Genomic DNA, 22,771 nt, shown 5'->3' with positions numbered 1-22,771 from the left:
TCAGTTGAAATCCAATTCTAAGGATATGGATGGAAAGAGGAAGATATTTCCAATAAGATTCATATAATTTATTCCTTTGTTTGATGTTTTTGAACTTTTTATGTGCGCTCAAAGTTTAAAAAGTACATTCGTCGAGTTAATAGCTAAATTTCAAACAGTTTAAACGCTCATAAAAAGTTCAAAAACAATAAACAAATGATCAAATTATATGAATCATATTGGAAATTTCTTCATCTTTCCAATATATTCTTCCAATTAGAAATTGACTTGTAGTTTTCTTGTTATTGACGTTTTTCAAAAATATAGGAAGATCGATATATCTCGAAACTAGGGTCGATTAAGAATATTTTCTGATCATTTGTTGTTGCGAATTCCATGTAGGATGTATGATCTTCGGTGTTGTTACACCTTTCATGGAACACCCTGTTAATAGTAATATTTTAGGGTAAAAGAAAGGAGACGGGGCCGCGCTACCTGTGCACTGGGCTATTGTTCCAAAAAGGTGCATCCTCTAACTCTCGACTAGCATACTTTTTTGTCCTCTAATTCCGCTTCATTACTCTCATTAGTGGCCCCGTGTGCTTTCTTGAAGGCAATTGTAGCTGGTAGCACCAACTTATCTATTACTTTGCACCTTACATTTTCTGTTGCTTGTATTTTCTGCAATTATTGAATGTAAATCAGTGATCAAGTACTTGTAATTATTGTATTCTTCCCAATGGCTCATTTGATGAAACTCAACTTGCTCACAAGCTGTATACAGACTAACTTGAGTTACATACAATTCGATACTTATTGAACTTACGATTTGTTGGCGTCCTTTCAAATTCTTCTAGATTGAACACATCTTGGCAAACATATATATGATGTGTATCATGTGTTTGTCAAGCCCCATTCAATCTCGTAGAATTTATAAGGTCGGCTAACAAATGTACGTCCAAAAATCGATGTGGGCTTTACACACCACGTAAGTTCGACTAAATTTGTACTTGTAATCGATAGTAATGTGTGTGTTTATCCAATCACTGTATTGTACCACTGGTTTACAGCTGAAAGTGCCTTCAAGTAGCCACACTGGTCCACCAATATATTGCTCGGAGTGGAAACCTTAACAATAGACCACGAAAATTTCGAAATTCAATAACAAATGTACGTCCAAAAATCGATGTGGGCTTTACACACCACGTACGTTTGACTAAATTTGTACTTGTAATCGATAGTAATGTGTGTGTGTTTATCCAATCACTGTATTGTGCCACTGGTTTACAGCTGAAAGTGCCTTCAAGTAACCACACTGGTCCTCCAATATATTGCTCGGAGTGGAAACCTTAACAATAGACCACGGAAATTTCGAAATTTAATAACAATAGGTGACCACTGAAAGGTCTCTAGAACTTCTACCTGTCCATCCATTGTTTTCGGCGGTCCCGTCTCCTTTCTTTAACCCATATTTTATAATTACCATGTCAACAAGGGCAATGTAGAGAAACATGCCAGCTGCTGCACTGAACACCCACTGAGTGGCCTCTTCATTATGGCCCAGCCACACACCCAGACACATTCCAATAAAACACAAAATGGAAGAAAGCAGATTGTAAAAAACCGCTTCTTTGGCACTCATTCCTGCTTTCAACAATACAGCAAAGTCCCCTGGAACAAACACATAAATAGGCCATTAATAGAGTTGGAGCAGAGCTTTATTTTACCAGTAAAGGTGTATTATTCAATAATTGTAGTAAAAACATTTACTCTGCTTGCTGAAGCTAAAAAAAGTGAAAATGGTACGTGAATGAATCTGGTATCCTAACCCATATGGTTATTGTGTTGTCTAGTGTTGTAAAGAACATAGATTCTCAATTAAAAAAATAACTAAAAATAAAGTAAAGAACATGGATCACTTAGGGCCGGTTTCCGAGCTCAGGATTAAGCTAAGTTCTAGACTTTAACTGGCTTTAAACTCTGGATTCAGAAAATTGGCTTTCCGAGTCAGAGCGTTAGTTGAGGACTTAAATAGACTCTGGAGTTTAGAGATCACGTTAGACCCTGGAGTTTATAATTTCGCTTTCTGAGTGGAGGGCTTATAAGTCCAGGACTTAAATTAGATTTTTGCCTCTTTCCGAGTCGAGGATTTATTAAACATCGTTAAGAACAGAACTTAAAACAGCATAATTTTAAACCTTCGACTGGGGTAGGGTTTAAATTTAAGTTCTAGACTTAACTGAGCAAACACAATTCAGTTATTGTTTTGGAGTAGATGAAAAGCCAAATAGATGTCATGGAATACCTTAATTATTTGGATTAGTCCATCTAAATTCATAATTTATAGTTTGCAAGTTTATTTTGGAATAAAATTGTATCAGAATTATGCGTAAAAAACTAACCTTATTTCACGACTGTTACATAACCTAAAAATGTTCAAGAAAAATAATACAAGGATTGCCTTGGAATTTATATTCCCATCTGAATGTTACTAATCAATGTCATATTCAACATATTAATATAACAATAATAAATTATTATTCCAGTTTTTTTCAAAAAAAAATAAAAATAAATAAATACGTTTTCAAACTCTATAGCCTAATGGAATTTCTTATTCCAAAATCACTGGTTAGGATCAATGATCAATAATAGCATAAAGTAAAATAAAATGTTTCCATTCATCTTTCAAAAGATTAGGGTTTGCTTTGAATAGGCCTACAAAGAAATCGAAACATATTTTCACAAAATAGTTTGGAGAGCATGCTCATTTGAATGATCCCACTGCAATCAGCTGTTTTCGTTTTGCTATAATGCCAACAATATAACAGCAAAATATTGTGAATTTCTCTCATGTTTACTACATTAAAGTCCTGGACTCAAATAAGTCGAGAACTTTATAGACCCCGGAGTTTAGAAGATAAAATCGTGACTCAGAAAGTCGATTTAGACTCGAGCGCTTATTTCAGTCTCCTGCTCTGGACTTACAAAGTCCAGAACTTATAGATCCCGAGCTCGGAAACCGGCCCTTAGTGCTGGTTGCACAAAAGCCGGTTAAAAGAAGGTGATTGGTTCTGGTGATTGAAAAAGAGTCTGATTGGTTCACGAGAAATTAATCACGATTAAAATTTAACCGGCTTTTGTACAACCGGGCCTTGAATTTCTTGATTACAAGCTGCTGTGTTTCATCAAGTTTCAACACTAAAGTAGGGTTTACATTTGTCAAGTTTCGCTTGTTCAGTTGACAAACTGAAAACATGACCTATTGACATTTTGTAGAATTTAAAATTGGCCTATAAAACCACCCTCGGTGAATTAAGAATCTATTGGCAAAATTTCAAGTTAATCAGTTGAGTAGTTCAGACGTGATGATGCGTCATTCGAGAATTTCCTATCCCGTACGTGTATAAGCCAGTTCTCTCCTTTATTATAGAATAGATTAACATATTTTGAGTTGTGGCTGAGTGTTATTTTTCAGCTCAGAGCGCATGCGCTGGCCGAGATACGTAGCGACGGCTACGTTGGAAAATGTAGCGTCAGAGACTTTAAACGATGATTTGAAATGAACAGATTATTGGCATTAAGAGACCTCAAAAGACTTAGCTCAAACTACGTACGGCGATCTGAGATGACCTGCCAGTGTGAGACCGAGATATTCATTGTGTCAAAGAGTGTATACAGTCCGGGTTCTGTAGCTTTGCCTATCGGTGGAGGGCCACTGGACTACAATACTACCCGTTCAAAAACATCCAACATTTTTGAAAATGTATCTTTCCATAAACAACAGATGCTCTTTTGTATCTTCTCAAAGCAACGTGTTGCATCGGAAAAGATACACAAGGAGTTTTAATGAATCTCCCCATGAGCAGCAGATGCTATTTATTTATTTCATTTCATCCACTGACCTCCTACAAAAGGGGTAGGCTTTATAGATTTGTCAAATTTATACCACAAGAAAATCTGTGCTATCTTCTTAATAATGCATGGTCTTTTGTATCTTCTCAAAAGAAACGTGTTGCATCCGAAAAGATACACAAGGAGTTTTAATGTATCTTTTCATGAGCAATCGATGCTATTTATTTATTTCATTTCATTTCATCCAACTGACCTCCTACAAAAGGGGTATATGGATTTGTCAAATTTATACCATAAGAAAATCTGTGCTATCCTCCTTTGTATCTTCTCAAAAGCAACGTGTTGCATCCGAAAAGATACAAAATCTGGTGTGGTACACTCACACAACTTTCCTTGTCCATTGAACTGTAAGCCTCATTCTCAAACGGGGAATAACATAATGACGATTGGCGGCAACATATTTGAAACTACGATCAGACTACTGTATATGATCAAATCAAATCAAATCAAATTATTTATTGTCACACAACATTAAAATGTTACAACAACGTCATTAATAAGACAGAAAACATCAATTTAAAAAATCTATTACAAAGAAATCATCAACTTTATATAAACATTCATTGACCAGTACTTTTTTCAAATATTTACAGTAACTATTAAAGCTCATTCTTTTGATATTTTCAGGCAAAGCGTTATAAAGTTTTATTGACATGTATTGCCAGTTTTTTTGAGAACTTGTAAATTGGCAATACTCGACTCTTATATTATTCCTATGTCTAGTGTTATGTTGGTGTATCCTAGAGTTAACATCATATTCATTTTCAGTTTTCTTCATTGAAATCAAGCATGAAAATACATACAAAGATGGCAGTGTTAATAGTCCGAGTTCAATAAATAATGATTTGCATGGAGTACGAGGAGCCTTGTGGCAAATTATTCTTACTGCTTTCTTTTGACATTCAAACAAGATGTCAGTAGTTGAGCCATTGCCCCACAGCTGGATTCCATATAGCAAAAGGCTATGAATATGGGCAAAGTAAACACTCATTAGAACAGACATATCTACAATATTACATAATCTACGTAAAAGGAAGATGCCCTTGTTGATTTTTTTATAAATATATGTTATATGGCATTTCCAAGTCAGGTTGGTATCAATTTTCACTCCAAGAAACTTAATTGAGTTTATGTCATTAATTTTTCTGTCAAAGCTAAAAGTTATATCCTCTGTTTTTGTGGAATTAATGCTCAAATTGTTTGCTGCACACCAATCTTCAATTTTAGAGGTAATATTCAGTATGCTAGAATACAAATGATCCTTATTCTTATTAGCTACCTTTAAACCTAAGTCATCAGCAAACAAATACGAAGCACTATCGTCATTACAAGAGTTAATAATATTAGGCAAATCATTAATGTGTATATTATATGTGTTTTCAGAGTACTTTTTCCTTTGTGTAAATTGTGAAGTTCGATGATTTTTTTTAAAGTCGTCAAAACAGCTGTTCTACAGATGAAATATCTTGACTATGACTGTGTTCTTTTTATAAACTGCTCTACCTACCTCCCTCATGCACGAGAAGGAAGTTACAAAGTCCATTTCTCAAGGATGGGGTGGACCCCCATTAGTTTCCCAGGAAAAAGACTCATGCCATTTGATAGAGCTGATAAATAACTATACATGGTATGAATTTGAAAAAAAATCGTTAGAGCCGTTTTTGAGAAAATCGTGAAAAACATGGTTTTTTAGTAACTGTCATTTTTCTCTAGAATATTACGGAGCTCCTGCAATTTTCCCAGAAATGAGACTCATATCAGTTGACAGGGCTTATGAATAGCTATAAATTTGAAGAAAATCGTTAAAGCCGTTTTCGAGAAAACCGTGAAAAACATGTTTTTTTAGTCATCATCCGCCATTTTTCTCAAGAATATTACGGAGCTCCTGCAATTTTCCCAGAAATGAGACTCATGTCAGTTGACAGGGCTTATGAATAGCTAGCTATCCATGGTATAAATATGAAGAAAATCGTTAGAGCCGTTTTCGAGAAAACCGTGAAAAACATGTTTTTTTAGTCATCATCCGCCATTTTTCTCAAGAATATTACGGAGCTCCTGCAATTTTCCCAGAAATGAGACTCATGTCAGTTGACAGGGCTTATGAATAGCTAGCTATCCATGGTATAAATATGAAGAAAATCGTTAGAGCCGTTTTCGAGAAAACCGTGAAAAACGTGGTTTTTTAGTCATCATCCTCCATTTTTCTCAAGAATAAACGGAGCTCCTGAAATTTTCCCAGAAATGAGACTCATTCCAGTTCATAGGGCTTATAAATAGCTATCAATGGTATAAATTTGAAGAGAATCGTTGGAGCCGTTTTCGAGAAAAACGTGAAAAACATGGTTTTTTTAGTAATTATCCGGAATTTTTTCCGCCATCTTGGATTGAATTTTATTGAATTTCTTATTGTCGGATCCTCATGGTATAAGGACCTTAAGTTTAAAATTTCAAGTAAATCGGTTAATAATTAGGAATGGAGTTATCGTGTTCACAGATATACACACACACAGACCAACACCCAGAAATCATGTTTTTGTTTTTGGACTCAGGGGGCCTTGAAACGTATAGAAAACTTGAAATTGGGGTACCTTAATTTTTTTTGGAAAGCAATACTTTCCTTACCTATGGTAATAGGGCAAGGAAAGTGATATGATAAACCATATGTTTTCGTTGTCATTGATTCATTCATAAATATCAAATGTTGTTGATCCGTTACTAGTAGAAAGTCATGTTCAATTTTATTTGATTAAAGCTCTACAAATGAAGAGTTTACTTATTTCAATTTAATCAAATAAAATGCCGACAAAGAAAAAGACAAAAACGATTGAAAACCGTAACTACGAAGAAGATAAGATGGAATCACATATTGACAAGTTTCTCAAGCCAAAGGAATTATCTATCGACCCAGATTCGCCTACGGCAGAGAGAGAGAGTGGAAACATTGGAAAAAGACGTTCGAAAATTTCTTAGAAGGAACGACAACCAAAGACAAAATGAAAATATTGGTAAACTTCTTATCACCTGCTTTATACGAAATTGTGGAAAGCTATACTTCATATGAAGAAACTATATCCATGTTGGAAGATATGTTCGTTAAACCGAAGAACGAAATTTATGCACGATACTGCCTTGCTAATGCAAAACAACAAATAGGTGAGTCCATTGATCACTACTATTCTGAACTAAAAAGATTAAGCTTATCATGTAACTTCACTAGAGTGTCAGCCGATGAAAACAAAAACGAGCATATTAGAGATGCTCTTGTTTCAGGGTTATGTTCTATTGAAATTAAAGAGAAACTTTTTCAACAAGGAGATTTGAGTCTACAAGAAACCGTTTCCCAAGCACGTGTTCTTGAATCCGCAAAAACATATGCCGACTCCTTTAAAAGTACTTGTTATACAAACTCTGTTGAAGAAAATAAAATCATAAGCTTGAGTGAATCTTTCTCAGATGTTAATGCTGTAACCCAAAATCGACAGGCAATTGTAGAGAAATCCGTTCAATGCCAACGTTGCGGATATAAAAAACACTCAAATTCTCAAGAATGTCCTGCAATAGGAAAGACTTGTCATAAATGTTCCCGAATTGGACACTTTTCCCATGTGTGTAAAAGTAAAACGCTCAAAGAAAAACTAACTACGTCAACTATTACTGCAGCTGGTATAGCCAGTAATCTTTCTAAAGCTACAATTATTGTTTCGGTGAATGGAATAAATACACCAGCTCTTATTGATACCGGAAGTGTTGCCAGTTTTATTGATGAAAAATTTGCAAAAACAAATAAATTTAAAACTGCATCAGATTCTTGTTTTATAAGATTTGCATCTGTTCAACATAACACCGCTACAAAAGCAAGTGTTTATAGCAATATTGTGTACAAAGGAAATGAATACAACAATATTAAACTCTTGGTATTAAAAGAATGCTGTTGCAATGTGATACTTGGTCACGATTTTTTGATGAATCACTCTACAATAAGTTTAGCATTCAATGGTAATAAACAGCCTCTTGTAATAGATAATAATTCTACAACCACACCACCCTTGAAAGATTGCCTCTTGGTGGAGGCCATGATAAAACCATGTTCCCTTTTCAATGACTTGACTCCCGATTGCCACCCAATAACTACCCGATCCAGAAGACACCCACAAGATGACTATGAATTCATGAAGAATGAGGTCAATCGCCTCCTTACAGAAGGAATAATTGAGGAAAGCCAGTCCAGTTGGCGTGCCCAGCCTTTCATTGTAACCAATGGACAGAAGAAACGAATGGTCATAGACTATTCACAGACTATTAATAAATTCACAAATTTAGACGCATACCCTCTCCCATTGATCGAAGATCTTGTAAACACAATTGCCAAGTACAACTTTTTTAGTACTGTAGATTTCAAGTCAGCTTACCATCAAATACCGATTCTTGAGAATGAACGACATTACACTGCCTTTGAAGTAGGCCGAAAACTTTATCAGTTCAAACGAATACCATTCGGAGTAACCAATGGAGTAGCTGCCTTCCAACGTACAATAAACGGACTTATAGAAAGAGAGAATTTGAACGACTGCTTTGCCTATTTGGATGATGTTGTCATTTGCGGTTCAGATCAAGAAGAACATGACAGAAATCTTAAGAAATTTCAACAAGTAATTGAATTCTATGGCTTGACTATAAATGAAGAAAAATGTAAATTTTCAAAAAAATCATTGAAGTTCCTTGGGTATGAGATAAAACATGGAGAAATTAAACCTGACCCAGAACGCCTTGCACCACTCATGAACTTTCCACCCCCAAGAAATGCTAAAGAAATGAAACGACTCATGGGATTACTGGCTCATTACTCCCGATGGATTAAAAACTTTTCTCAAAAGATTCACCCCCTTGTCCACATACAGAAATTCCCTCTATCTCAAGATCAGATGGAAACTTTGGAATTGTTGAAAAATGAAATTGCTTCCGCGGTACTGCTCTTTGTTGATGAAAATGTACCATTCATAATTGAGACAGATGCATCAGATTTTGCAATTGGTGCAACATTAACACAAAATTCTCGACCAGTAGCCTTTTTCTCACGAACTTTGTCCCAAAGTGAAACCAGGCATTCAGCTGTTGAGAAAGAAGCCTATGCCATTGTGGAGTCTATAAGAAAATGGAGACACTATTTACTACGAAAACAATTCACTTTGATCACTGACCAAAAATCAGTCACATTCATGTATGGCACTCAACACAATAGAAAAATAAAAAATGAAAAGATACAAAGGTGGCGCCTAGAATTATCTGAATACAAATTCAACATAGTCTACAGACCTGGAAAAGAAAATGCACCAGCTGATGCACTCTCTCGTATATGTATTACAGCTGGTTGTTCAACATTGAACTCAGCTTTGGCAAAATACCATGATGAACTTTGTCACCCTGGTGTAACTCGTTTCTACCACTGGCTCAGAATGAAAAATCTCCCCTATACTGTAGATGATGTAAGGAAAATTTGCTCCAATTGTGCAATTTGCTCTGAAATAAAACCACAGTATATGAAGACAAAAGGAAATCTCATAAAGGCAACAAAACCTTTTGAACGAATTAATATGGACTTCAAAGGACCCGTACAATCAAAAACAAGAAATAAATACCTACTGGTGATGGTTGATGAGTACTCAAGATTCCCTTTTGTATTTCCTTGTCCAGACATGACTGCGAGAACAGTCATAAATTGCCTGGTCTCATTAATATCAATGTTTGGCCTTCCAAGCTATATTCACACAGACAGAGGAACATCCTTCATGTCAACTGAGTTGAAGAGCTTTCTTGGCTCAAAAGGGATAGCAACTAGTAGATCAACGCCTTACAATCCGAGAGGGAATGGTCAAGTAGAGCGATATAATGGAATTATATGGAAAGCAATAACACTAGCTCTAAGATCACGAGGACTTGATTCAAATCGATGGGAGGAAGTGTTGCCTGATGCACTTCACTCTATTCGATCTCTTTTGTGTACTACAACAAATTGCACCCCTCATGAACGAATGTTCCTACACATGAGATCCTCAACAAATGGACAGTCACTACCATCTTGGCTAATGAGCCCAGGACCAGTTTGGCTGAAGAAAATGAACCGAAATTCAAAGCAAGATTCATCAGTAGAAGAAGTTGAATTGATTGAGGCAAACCCAGAGTATGCTCACATTCGTCGCCCTGATGGACAAGAGTCCACTGTGTCGCTCCGTCATCTTGCCCCTAAGATAACACGAAAATCTAGCCGGGTAGAATGATATGATAAACCATATGTTTTCGTTGTCATTGATTCATTCATAAATATCAAATGTTGTTGATCCGTTACTAGTAGAAAGTCATGTTCAATTTTATTTGATTAAAGCTCTACAAATGAAGAGTTTACTTATTTCAGAAAGTAACAATAAGTTTTAATGTATCTTTCCATAAGCAACAGATGCTCTTTTGTATCTTCTCAAAAGTAATGTGTTGCACCCGAAAAGATAGACAAGGAGCTTTTTGGAGTTATGTTCTTTTAGCACAACACAGCCTATCAGCTAATATTCGTTCAACATGCTCTTTCCATTGTTGGTGATATGTTGCAACTGTCTTATTCATGAAGAATCTCTGTGTTTAGGGAGTTTCCTCTATCTAGAGATGGTATCTAGGGTCTCTGAAGCCTGATGTTCTTGCAAAGCACTGAATATCACCCCGCGAACCATACCTTGCTTAAATGCCGTTTCAAAGTAACGGAGGCAAAGCTACGGGACGCCTACTGTCTTCTGGACCCCTTTGTTTTGGACTTACCCAGTTCATGAGGCAATTCATGCATGAACACGGCCAGAGCTGTACTGAATCCACCAGCGATGTTTGCCGAGAAAGCTGCTCCAATCGAGACGCCATCTGCAAAGTTGTGCAAGCCGTCGCCCATCACAACCATCCACGCCACTGACGACAACGACTTGGGCGCTTCATGTACGTGGCCGTGCGTGTGTGAGCGTCCGTGATGTGTAGTCTCGTGTTCTCTGTCATAAAACAAAAATAGTACATTGTTATCTATATAAAAATGAATGTCTGTGTGTTTGTTTGTTCCCTATAGACTTGAAAACAACTTGACAGAACAGCTTGGAATATGTTGTGTGAATATTGGGGATGGTTTCTGACCAGAAATTTTAATTGGGGGGCAAATAATAATTATTTATTAATCCATTTTACAGAACCTATGTTATCGAAATTGTCGGCCGAGCGGCTACCGAAGAACGGAAAGATGATCATGATTCAAGATCATGTTGTGATAATATGATTTAGCTTCTAAAATTAACAGCTGTAATAAACAGATAGATTGAGTACTGGTATTAATACGGTAGTTTGGAGTTGAAATTTAGTTGATTGGTACCAGCTGTAGATAATGGTTCTTTAAAAGACCTATACAAATAATATTATCACTACCCCATCATTGAGAAACTGGAAAATGTTGGAAAAAATATTCACCTCATGAAAGAAAGTTGTTCATATTGCATTCATTAATTACTGAAGAATGATTTACAATTTTATTGAATTTAGCTTAGCTTATATTCTTCCTAAAATGGAAGATGGAAAGAATATGGAATTCTGTGTGATTCATCGTACATTGCATATTTCCTGGACCATCTATTGACAATCAACAACTATGAACGCATTAATTTCATCTCTGAAACACTGATTCAACCTATCTATTTTTTCTAATTCAACACTTTACTGATAGATATTACTACCAATTGATTGAGAAGAATATGTTTTCGGAATAATAAATGCTGCATGACTAAGCACATATAAAGTCCGTATTGAGATGTAAATGAAAATATTGATTGTCAGATAACTTTCATGATTCACCAAATAAAGTCAAGTGTGACATGAGATACATTGACTTTTTGGCGGTACGAAGTTCGCCAGGCCAGCTAGTCTGTCATAAAACAAAAATAGTACATCGTTATCAGTCATAAAACAGATAGGCTTTTTACGATGTAGAAATATAATTAATCAAGATATTTTATCTCAATTATTATGCAAATTTATCATTCAATCATTTTCTTGACGAATACAATATAATTGATTATTTTAAACAAGAATTAATATTACATAAGACATACCGGTATCAGCTTTCCTCTATGGCAGTGGCAAGACCGAGAACCAGCAATGCTGTTCTATCTTTCTACACTGCCATTATAACGTGCACCTCACTAAAGCATTTGAGCTATCTCCATCGATATTGTACATTCTTACCAATTATTTTTTTTTTCACGTGAAGCCACGAATCTGGCACAGCTCAAGTGGCATGTAACATGTCATCATCATTTTTCTATGCAAAGTGTATGCATTGGTATCAACTCAAAGGTGTAAAGACACTGAAACATTCCTCCGTAGTATAGGGACGCGCTTTTACAAGTACATTAGTAATTGAAGACAAGAATAGCCTATGACTACCACATAACCTTATTCTTTCAGGCAGACAATTGAAGAGCTTCAGTCCCGAATAATATTGTCCTTTTTCCAAAAGTGTCAGTCTGTGAGCCGGGTACTAAGCTGTAGAATACTGTATGCAACAAAAGAGACAACAGATACTAGACGTTAATAATTGGGAAGAAGTGTAATAAAGTGAGAAATCACCTGATAATAATCGTGAAGCCATCGTCAGCTGTGTTGGATGGCTCTTTGCAGTCACTTTCCTTGGTATTGTGAGTTTCTTCTGTCTCCGCATTTTCGCTCGGCGCTTTCTGAAACAGGCATTTACATTAAAAGAGAATTTGAGCTCGACAAAAATGAATTGGTCATTTTTCAGATTTTCAAAAACTCACATACATACGACTCAAGTACAACATTATTGTATAGAGACAGAAATAAATATATGAATGTCAAGTTATCCATACCAATTACAATATTATTCATTTGTTAACATGAGAGCCTCAATTCAAACACATCATGATATAACCAAATTATGCAATTATGTATGTAACCGGTGAGCAAAATCTTATGAACAACTCACAGCACAAAGTTTGATATTATTGATGAAGATTGCTGATTGATATTGTTGATCTTCTCCATAATTGAAAGCACATTTTCATTTTTATCAAATCCATAATTATTGAATTTACTAACAGAACTGCAGGTTCGTGTTACACACCAACACACCTTCAGCTGAACTGCAGTTCTGTTAGTGGATTCAATAAATGTAGATTTAACAAACATGGAACAGTGTATTTTCATTTTAAAATAAAATAGAACTGTGTATTTAAAACAAAAATAAACCTTTGTATTTTCATTTTAAAATTATTGTTGCATGTTGTTACAACGGGTTTTATCAATCTTTCCAAGTTGTAATAACTTATCCTATTCGATTTGAATCATTTAATTGCTCATCCAGTGAATTGACCTATCAGATAAGTTGGAAATAAAAAAAGAATTGGATCAAATCTGATTGCTAGATGTAGGAATTATATGGATGGCCCTGGAAGTGAGTGTAAGTGAACAAACATTGTAATAGATTTGAAAACAATTGTCTAGAAAATCCCGAACTTCTCCGTGGAAATGAGATAATGCCGTCATGATGAAAGTAAAAGGGCACTTGTACATCTTGTTTAGCATGTACGTACACCACCTCATTTCCACCGAGAAGTTCGAAATTTTCTAGATAATCGCTTTCAACTTCGCTGGATTGGCCATGCAGGTCAAATTGCATGGCCACCTCGCTCACAGGATTTAACACCGATGGATTTCTCCCTGTGGGGTTTCATTAAGGATAAGGTTTTTGTTCCGCCTCTACCAGACAATCTTGATGACCTCCGAAATCGGATCACAATCAAGATATCTGCGGTTGCACAAGTTACGCCTGATATGCTGGTACGAGTGTGGCAAGAAATCGATTATCGGTGGGATGTATGTCGCATTACCAACGGCTGTCACATCCAACCAAAATGGCACTCACACCTTAAACTTGAAGTGTTTTGTAGAAAAATGACACCTTTCTCAATTCTGTAAGTAATTTGAATAATATTTATGTGCTTTCAAAGTTGCACTTTTATAATCACCTGTATATTATTTTTTGTAAACTTGGTAAAAATCAACTCTTAGCAGATGGTTTAAAGTGATCACATATTAAATTATCAAATAACAGTTAAGCTTGTTAAAACTTAATCTACGGTCAAATTATAGATGATCGTGGTATAGGAAATTAATAGCAAAGTGAAAACAACATTTACAGATATATACTTTTTGTTATAAAAAGGTAAAATTTATATTTATCGACACACTGATAAGTGTCTTATCGATAACTTTAGAAGCTATCAAGGTTTAAAACATTCATGATTACTTCAAACGACGAAGGTGTAAGGTTGTCTTGTTATTAAACAAGAATATCGTGGCACCGAGCTTCGCTCCGGAATACAAAAGCATAGATTATAATATTTATTTATTGATACAAAGAACACAATTCTTTCAATTGATTGGGGAAGGACCCACAGGCACAACCAAAAACGGTTTCTTCCACGAATTTTGATGTATACACTACAAATACGGTAGTCCAAAAAGTAGGTTTATATTCCACACACTTTTGAATTCCAATTTTTAGTCCAAACATTTCAAAACAAAAAAATTCTAATTTAGATTTTTCACAAACCAAATTTAATAAAAGAACACTAATCACTTAAAACTGTATAATAATGATTAGCTTTGAAAATTTTGATATAGGTACTGTAATATAAATAAAAAAACAATGGTCATGTCATGTCAAAAAATCAGATAAGGTTGATCAAGTCGGTATATCTATAATTGCCAGATGATACTTCTAATGAGATCCACTCATTGATTTCAAAAGTTCAATAGCTGAACATAATTCTGTCTCTCTCCCACACAGGCACTCGCATCTTCCGTTATCAACAGACGACGAAATTATCATGTGTTTTTCCAAGGATTAATAATTATCCTTTTCATGTCCTTCAGCGAGTTTTCCCAGGGATGAGACCTAGTACAATCGAAGTTTTATATCATAAACCTACTATGTTCCAAATTTCGTGATAATCGTTAGAGCCGTTTTCGAGATCTGTTGGACATAAATAAATTCCCAAATATATAACCAGATATATAAATGACGAAATATATACAGAAATTGCTCGCTTAATATAATAGGATATAAGGATTAGGACAGCACAATGCTGTAAGTAGTGTATTAAAATAAGAGTTATTCACAAGATTTACTAACTTGGTTGAGACGAACATCATAATTATTTGCAGCTCCATTCTCTTCTCGTGGCTTAGGTAATAAATTGGAATCAACTCCATCAGTGCTGCCATTTTTTTGAAGATTATCTAAAATAAAAAGTGTTTCATGATTTTCTGATACCATCGTTCAGAGGGCGAACCCCTTAATGCAATAAATTTTAGGAATTCAAAATGCTTAAATAAAGATTACATTGGATTTGGGAAAATAATATACTAGATTACTTTTTACCAATATCACTTTGGAAGCTAAAACTAAACATTTCATCAAAATTATTCGATTATTGAGATGATATATGAAACAGGTCTTACATCATTCGCAGTTTCTTGAACAGGTAATACCCAATTTCTTCAATTTGATATTTATACAATATAGAGTGTCTGATAAGTCACTCCCTATTTTTATACAGCTGTAATTATTTCTCTATTCATGAACCAATTTTGTTAGAACTACATTTGTTGAATAGAGGTTGACCTTGAGGTTGTGTTTAACAACAATTTTCATTTGTTTCAGTTTGAAAATGTCCCCTCTCTTGACTGTGGAAGAACTAGCCAAAATAGCAGCTCGTTATGAGTTATGGGGATCTGTGGTGCGAGTACAAAGATGGTGGAGGGCTGAACGAGGGATCCGTGCAACACTCGATGCAAAAACATTGAGATCTTTCTTAAGAATCGATGCAACAGAGTAAGGTGAAAGACCACTTTAACGAGATCCTTGACGCAGTGATTTCTTAGGGCTCCTCATAAACATTTCACGAACTCTGTCAACATTCTCTGCTGTCCTTGACATTGATGGTCTTTCTGATCGTCTTGCATCTGCAACACTCCCTGTTGATAGTAATTTGGAATTGAAATTTTCAACAGTTTTTGCATCCAGCTTTGCATGGATCCCTCGTACAGCCCTCCACCATCTTTGTACTCGCACCACAGATCCACAGACCACATAACGAGCTGCTATTTCGGCTCGTTCTTCCACAGTCGAAAGAGGGGGCATTTTTTAACTGAATCAAATGAAAATCGGTGTTAAACACAACCTCAAGTAGTGCTCTATCTAACAAATGTAGTTCTGACAAAATTGGTTCATAAATAAAGAAATTATAGCTGTATAAAAATAGGGAGTGACTTATCAGACATCCTGTAAATATAAACTATAAAGAATACAAAATAAAAATGGAAACAGAATTTATTTTCAATCTGATACGAACCCGTAATGCTTATTAACTAATGATCTACTGTATTGTTTGTTATATAATCGAAACAAATAGATTTTAATTCTGATACTAACCTGTATTGTTTGTTATCTCGCCATAACAATACGGATAAGAGCTGTACTTGGACAATTTTTCTCCAACGGCCGGTTTGTAACTGGATTCGGAGTCTCTCATCACACGAACTCTAGGAACTGTCCCGTTCTATAATAACAATCAATGAATATAAAAACTGATCGACCAAAGATTAGCTCTGATAATTGGAAATAACTCAAATATCAAATTTACACACAACACTAAAAAATACTAAATTGCCTAGTGAATAAAACATTTCATCAACAGACCGCAGTCGTTTTCTCAACCATATTTACACAGATTTTCTCACATTTTCGTTCGAGGATATTCGCGGGTTGAATTATACAGAGTTATAAGCATCCAGGTATAAGTCCATTTTCATTTTTTCTGTCTCCAATTAAATGTATTGTAACCTCCCCAGATGAGGTTATAAGAGAGATCTCTAAATTCTAAAGAACGAGTCATGGGACTTTATTAGCAACAAACTTTGTCTTTCTATTTAACTTGTGAAATTTTATTGACTGAACTAATCTACTAGAAATTTCAACAAGAAATAATCGAAAACATTCTATAAAACTGCCTGTAAGATTTGGCTAACTGTTCGTCTGGAATTCTAACTGTTTACATTGGTAGCGTGAACTTTATCAATTTTATTACTAAAATGAATGATTGGGGACTCTGCCAATATGGGGATTTTAACATGAGCTACAAAATATAATGGCACTCACAACCGTTCAATTTATAAAATCATCACTATTGGAATTTTCACTACACTAATTGAATTTGACACTAAAGGAATTTTGACTCACTAATATTAATCTTCAACAAACATTCACACACTAACTTCAAATAATTAATAAACTACTTCAACATAACTCACGGCGGAAAATAATACATATTAACAAATTTAAACAGCAAACAAATAATTCCAAACACACGTTAATTCTGGGCCCTCGAGGCCCAAGGCTACCTCTAGATTTGAAAGTATTTATTCCGGCCGCGACTTGATTGGAACTGATCTTTTCCATGAAAATTATGTTCCCCTTCCACCAACGAGACAATGGTCCACGTGGAGACGAGCATAATTCCGTGGGAAAAAATAAATACAATAAATTTATTTCAATATCATAACTATTACAGTATAATATACAGAGTGGGACAGAACCGATTGACGAGTTTGGAAGGGTCAAGTAATGAACCGTACAACTTGGAAAAAAATCTTCAATGGGTTCAATTCAGTTTGAAATGTGGTTTTCATTGTTAAATTTTGAAAATTATATCAGTTGAATGGCGGCCATCAGCAGAGCGTATTTTTTAAGTTTTAAAACGCATGTTGGCACACTGCGATTGGTAAGGCCTGGATTTCTCCTCTGATCGCTCCTTTAGTTCTTCCAAGGTGTGTGGGCGATCTTAAAAAAACTTTATTTTTGGAGTCACCCCATAGAAAAAGATCGCAAATGCTTAAATCGAGTGAGCGTGCCAGTACCTCAAGTCCACCCTTAGTGAGATAAGGCGTCCTGGGAACATTTGTCTCAACATATTCGTTGAAATGCGCCCAGTTTGGGCTGTAGCTTCATCCTGCTAAAACCATATTTTTCTCAGTCATGTTCCTCAGCAAGTTCTTCCAATTTGGGGCGCGGAAACGTTTGTAGAATTGTCACATAACGTTGGGAGGTGACATTGACGGTGGTGTTGCCATTCTCAAAGAACTATGGCCAGCACGCTCACCCGATTTAAGAATATGGGCTTTTTCTATGGGGTTACTCCAAAAATAAAGTTTTCAAAGATCACCTACACATCTTGGAAGAACTAAAGAAGCGAATCCGAGAAGAGATCCAGGCCTTACCAATCGCAGTGTGCCAAAATGCGTTTTAAAACTTCAAAAATACGCTACATCAGTGTATTGCTGCTAATAGCCGCCATTCAACTGATATCATTTTCAAAAAAATACCAATAAAAACTACATTTCAAACTGAATTGAACCCATTAAATTTTGTTTTCCAAGTTGAACGGTTCATTACTTATAAGCCTTCCAAACCAGAAAATGTGTGCAGCTTCCTGGGTTTGAAAATGGATTCTGGTTTGAGATGGAATGATCACATCGACGAATTGATTTAACGACTCAGTAAGGCCACATTCGCAATTTCTACACTAGCAAGAACAATGCATCAGCAGATAGTCTTCTCCGCATACTATGGATACTTTCAGCCTCTTCTTACCTACGGATTACTTTTCTGAGGCACGTCACCAGAAATTATCAGGATATTCAGAGCACAAAAAAGAATAATTAGAATAATGCACAAAAAACCGCCTGGAACTCCATGTAGAGAACTATTCCGATCAACAGGGACGCTCACACTACCTTGTCTGTATATTCCGGAGTCTGTAGCATTTTGGTCTCAAGCATGCATCGACGTGAACAAGAGGTTCACAATTATAACACGCGCTCAAGGAACACCTATCGAATACAACAACAAAGGACATCGTTCTACGAGAAAAATCCAATTCATATGAGCCAAAAAATGATAATTCCCTGCCGCACCATCTTAAGGACATTGACAATAGAGTGCAGCTCAAGAAAAAATTGATGGACTAGCTGGGTGATAAGGGTTTTTATGACACGAATCACTTTTTGTTGTGATATTTTGGTTTGTAATATGTGACGATTTCCAAACAATTTTATTGTTGTACATGCAATGAGTAATAAATTCAAATTCAAAAACTTGTCAGTCGGCTCTGCCCAATCCTGTATTATGAGCTATATTAACCTGTGAATAGTTTCATAAGATATCGAGTGCTATTCATCCTTTAGCTTTAAACGGAGAAGAAATAGATTTCTAAATCTTTAAAAAAACAATACCTCTTTATAAACAGTTGTGACTCGCTTGATAAGATTCATAAGTCTTGTTTTATTGCAGAGTTTCTTTTCTAATACTGATAACAACACAAGTTTCGAACCAAGTCTAGGTGGAGGAGATATTCTTAGCCCCGGTTGCACTAAAGCCGGTTAAATTTTAATCATGATTAATTTCACGAGAATCAATCAGAGAAGCCGTCTTATAAAAAATACCTTTTCTGATTGGTTCTTGTGAAATTAATCACGGTTAAAATTTAACCGGCTTTCGTGCAACCGGCACTTGGAATTGACACTAAAAAAACGTGAAGCTGCACGGATTTCCATCCCTAAAAACATGTACAGGGTTGATAATTTAGCATATCTAATTTTTTATGTCTTACAATTTTTTTCTGACGAGGATTAGGCTACTTTGGTTCGCTTCGACATACATTTCTTTCTTGATATTCCTTGTTTTCTTACTGCTTAGTACTCCCATACTGATGCAGACTGACTGGCTTCCTGTTCTCAGTAACATTTCTCCACCACATCTCAGGAGGCAAGAGTTAGCTAGCAAAGAAATGAGCAAGATATGCAAGCTAAACGAGTTCCCAATCCACAAAGATCTGCTCCTTGGTTTGCCTACTCCACTGAAACTCAAATCCAGAAAACCTTTTTGGCAGATCCCCCCACAGGCGGGAAACCCTCAAACACATCAACTGTGGACCGAAGCTTGGCAATCTGTTTCAGTGAGAAACAAGGACATAGTTGATGATCCAACTAGGAGGGTGAATGGTTTTGAGCTGCCTCGACAGGTGTGGGTGAGACTGAACAGATTTAGAACAGGACAGGGGAGATGCCAAAAAACATGCATCGATGGGGCATATCAGATACCCCTCTCTGTGAATGTGATGAGGAGCAAAGCATGAACCACATCATTACGGAGTGTTCTTTGTCAAGTTTCCAGGGAGGGCTACAGAAATTGCATGTAGCAGATGACGAGGCCATACTCTGACTCAAAAACTTGAAAATACTCAAGATAAAATAATAAACTTAATCCAATTAGACACCAATAACCTCATTTTTGATGAAATCATGCGAATTTAAATCCACAATTTATAGTTTTAGTTCATAAAATCATATGAATACTCTAACATATGATCAAAATAAGAATCTTCCAGCAGTATTTATTCACTTCATATCACTTGAAAATGGCATCAATGTCCGAAACATGTTGTGATTAAATAATCATTCAAAAAGGGTACTGAGATTTTTCTTTTTCTTTCTATTTCCATAGAAAGTAGCCCTATACAGAAAAGAGATAAATTGAAAATACTTGTATGAATTGTTTAATTGTCTTCATCTCTTCCTATTATTATTTGTCTATGCCACTATATCCATACGACACACACATATATATATATATATATATATATTATATATATATATATATATTCCCATACTTATATTGGGAGCTCAACAATTTGTATTGCAGTAAAACCTCGATATAGTAGACCTCGAGGGACCGCTCAAAAATGTACTATTCCGAGGTAAGTACTATATCAAGGTTGAAAGCTATATGAAAGTTTCAAGGGACTGCAGTAAAATGTACTATAATAGGGATAGTAATAAAGGTTCCACTTTATCCATTGAAGCATAAATTCAAGACCAAAACAAAGAAGCTTGTTGGGTTCTGACATCTGAAGCGAATGGAAAATGTTGTCAGCATTAAAACCTTTACCAAGAGGTAGCTGTTTGAAATTGGTAGGGACGCCGCATCGCGGCTCATCCAATCCGCCTATATCCATTCAACATCACCTCTTTTTATCAATGTTCGTCAGGATATGATGGACTCTGTATGTCTCTTGAAATTGTTCAGTTCCGTATCATGCTATCAATACTACATCTTTTCAATACCATGTAATTTTTTCAATACTACAGGAGTTTAAGGTCAATAGCATTGAGTTCTCTCCTCATCCTTTAAAAACACTTTTTTATTTATTCTACCTTATACTTATTCTATTGTTTCATTATTTATTGTAAAAATCTTAAACTGTTATTGTAAGCTCATTCCCCACACCCAGACTTGTCTTTGTGGGGAATATTCACTATGTATATTTTGTCTCTGCTGCTGTATTTACTTATTTTGTGAATAAAGATTACTTGATTTGATTTGAATTACCTCTGGCTTCCTCTGTATTCTTTTTCTCAACGAGGCTACCATGGCCAGACATTTTTCAGTCATGTAGAAAAATACGATTCCCACCATGGCAACGAAGCCCCTCCACATATTGATGTCATGATTATCTACCGCTGGAATGACTGTTGAGTGTGAATGCGAATGAGTTGAAAGCATCGCCTGTAAAATAAACAAATCATTCAATAGCATTCATCGTTAAATTATTCAATAATGTGTCATGATATTCACTTTTATTCATAATATGAATGATTTCATAATATTCATACAGGCTAATAATTTTAATGATTCATAATATTCACTTGGTAAGGCTCAACTCACACTAGCTGCTCGACTCAAATCGTACGACTCCAGTCGAGGATACTCCAGTCTCTCGACCTTACGACTTTCTTGCTCATTGTCACTACTTCAGTTCCATGCTACTCCATTTCTAACCTCATTACTATTTTTATTTCTAACCACATTATTGAAAATATGAGATCCAATTCGTCACTTCTGCGCATGTAACATATTTTATAATAAAAATTATCAATATATTGTCTTATCTAATTCTCATTATAGTCTCATCTAATATGATGAAATATCACGTTCATAAAACATAACCTCACTTTCATTCAAAATGCATGGTACTACGCAACTCAAGTCGAGGCTCGACCAACATGTCGATTCGACGCTCGACTCAGTGTTACTGTCGCGAGGTCGCGGAGATTAGAATCGACTGGTCGAGTATCACCATTTGAAAACACATGCTGCGTCGAGAAGAGACTAGGGTCGCTGTCTCTCTTTGACTCAAGTCGTGTAAGTGTGAGTTGAACCTAAGAGCTACTAGTATTTATGTGAAAATTAAAAAAATCAAAGTATCCTATTTTTAACATGTTTTTCAACATATAATGTCGTTAACAAGTGATTGAGGGGAATAATTATTTACTAAATTTATTCACTCACTTGAAAATGACATGATAAGTTGAAACATGTTGTGAGAAATAAAATACAATTGAAAAAAGTGTCCTGTGTCAATATATTACTTCAACAGCATATAGTAGATATTCTTAGCAAGAGCTCCTCTTATTTGAGAGATACATTTTTCAACCAACCACTTCTGAGCATAACAGAGAAAGAAGGTCCAACATTAACGAAGAGGTTTAAAAATTAGTTAGCCCTTGGTACAAGAGTTATTCTCTTTTTCAAGAAGACAATATAATTATTGCGACTTTATACTTACTATTTCAGTCTCTATTTCCCAAGTTTTCAAAAAATATTACATTTTGTTTGTAGAATATTAGAAATACATTATTAAATGAAGTTCTGTACATTAATTTGTAT

The 22,771-nt window shown here is 35.4% G+C and overlaps 1 protein-coding gene across 1 annotated transcript in view; it reads right to left on the bottom strand.

Annotated features, from left to right (window-relative positions):
- LOC111046962 (zinc transporter foi) overlaps positions 1-22,771 on the bottom strand; it is a 58,586-nt gene that overhangs the window by 7,107 nt on the left and 28,708 nt on the right. Inside the window, exons 7-12 of the mRNA XM_039442787.1 lie at positions 21,434-21,610; positions 16,421-16,547; positions 15,119-15,225; positions 12,532-12,638; positions 10,693-10,910; positions 1,463-1,650 (exon numbers count right to left, since the gene is read on the bottom strand). Coding sequence (XP_039298721.1) covers positions 1,463-1,650; positions 10,693-10,910; positions 12,532-12,638; positions 15,119-15,225; positions 16,421-16,547; positions 21,434-21,610 — 924 coding nt within the window. The remainder of the gene's footprint in view (positions 1-1,462; positions 1,651-10,692; positions 10,911-12,531; positions 12,639-15,118; positions 15,226-16,420; positions 16,548-21,433; positions 21,611-22,771) is intronic.

The sequence above is a fragment of the Nilaparvata lugens genome, chromosome X, assembly GCF_014356525.2.
Source record: "Nilaparvata lugens isolate BPH chromosome X, ASM1435652v1, whole genome shotgun sequence".
NCBI classification, from domain to species: domain Eukaryota; kingdom Metazoa; phylum Arthropoda; class Insecta; order Hemiptera; family Delphacidae; genus Nilaparvata; species Nilaparvata lugens.
Note: the sequence above shows the minus strand (reverse complement) of the source record. Positions and strands in the feature narration are given on the sequence as shown.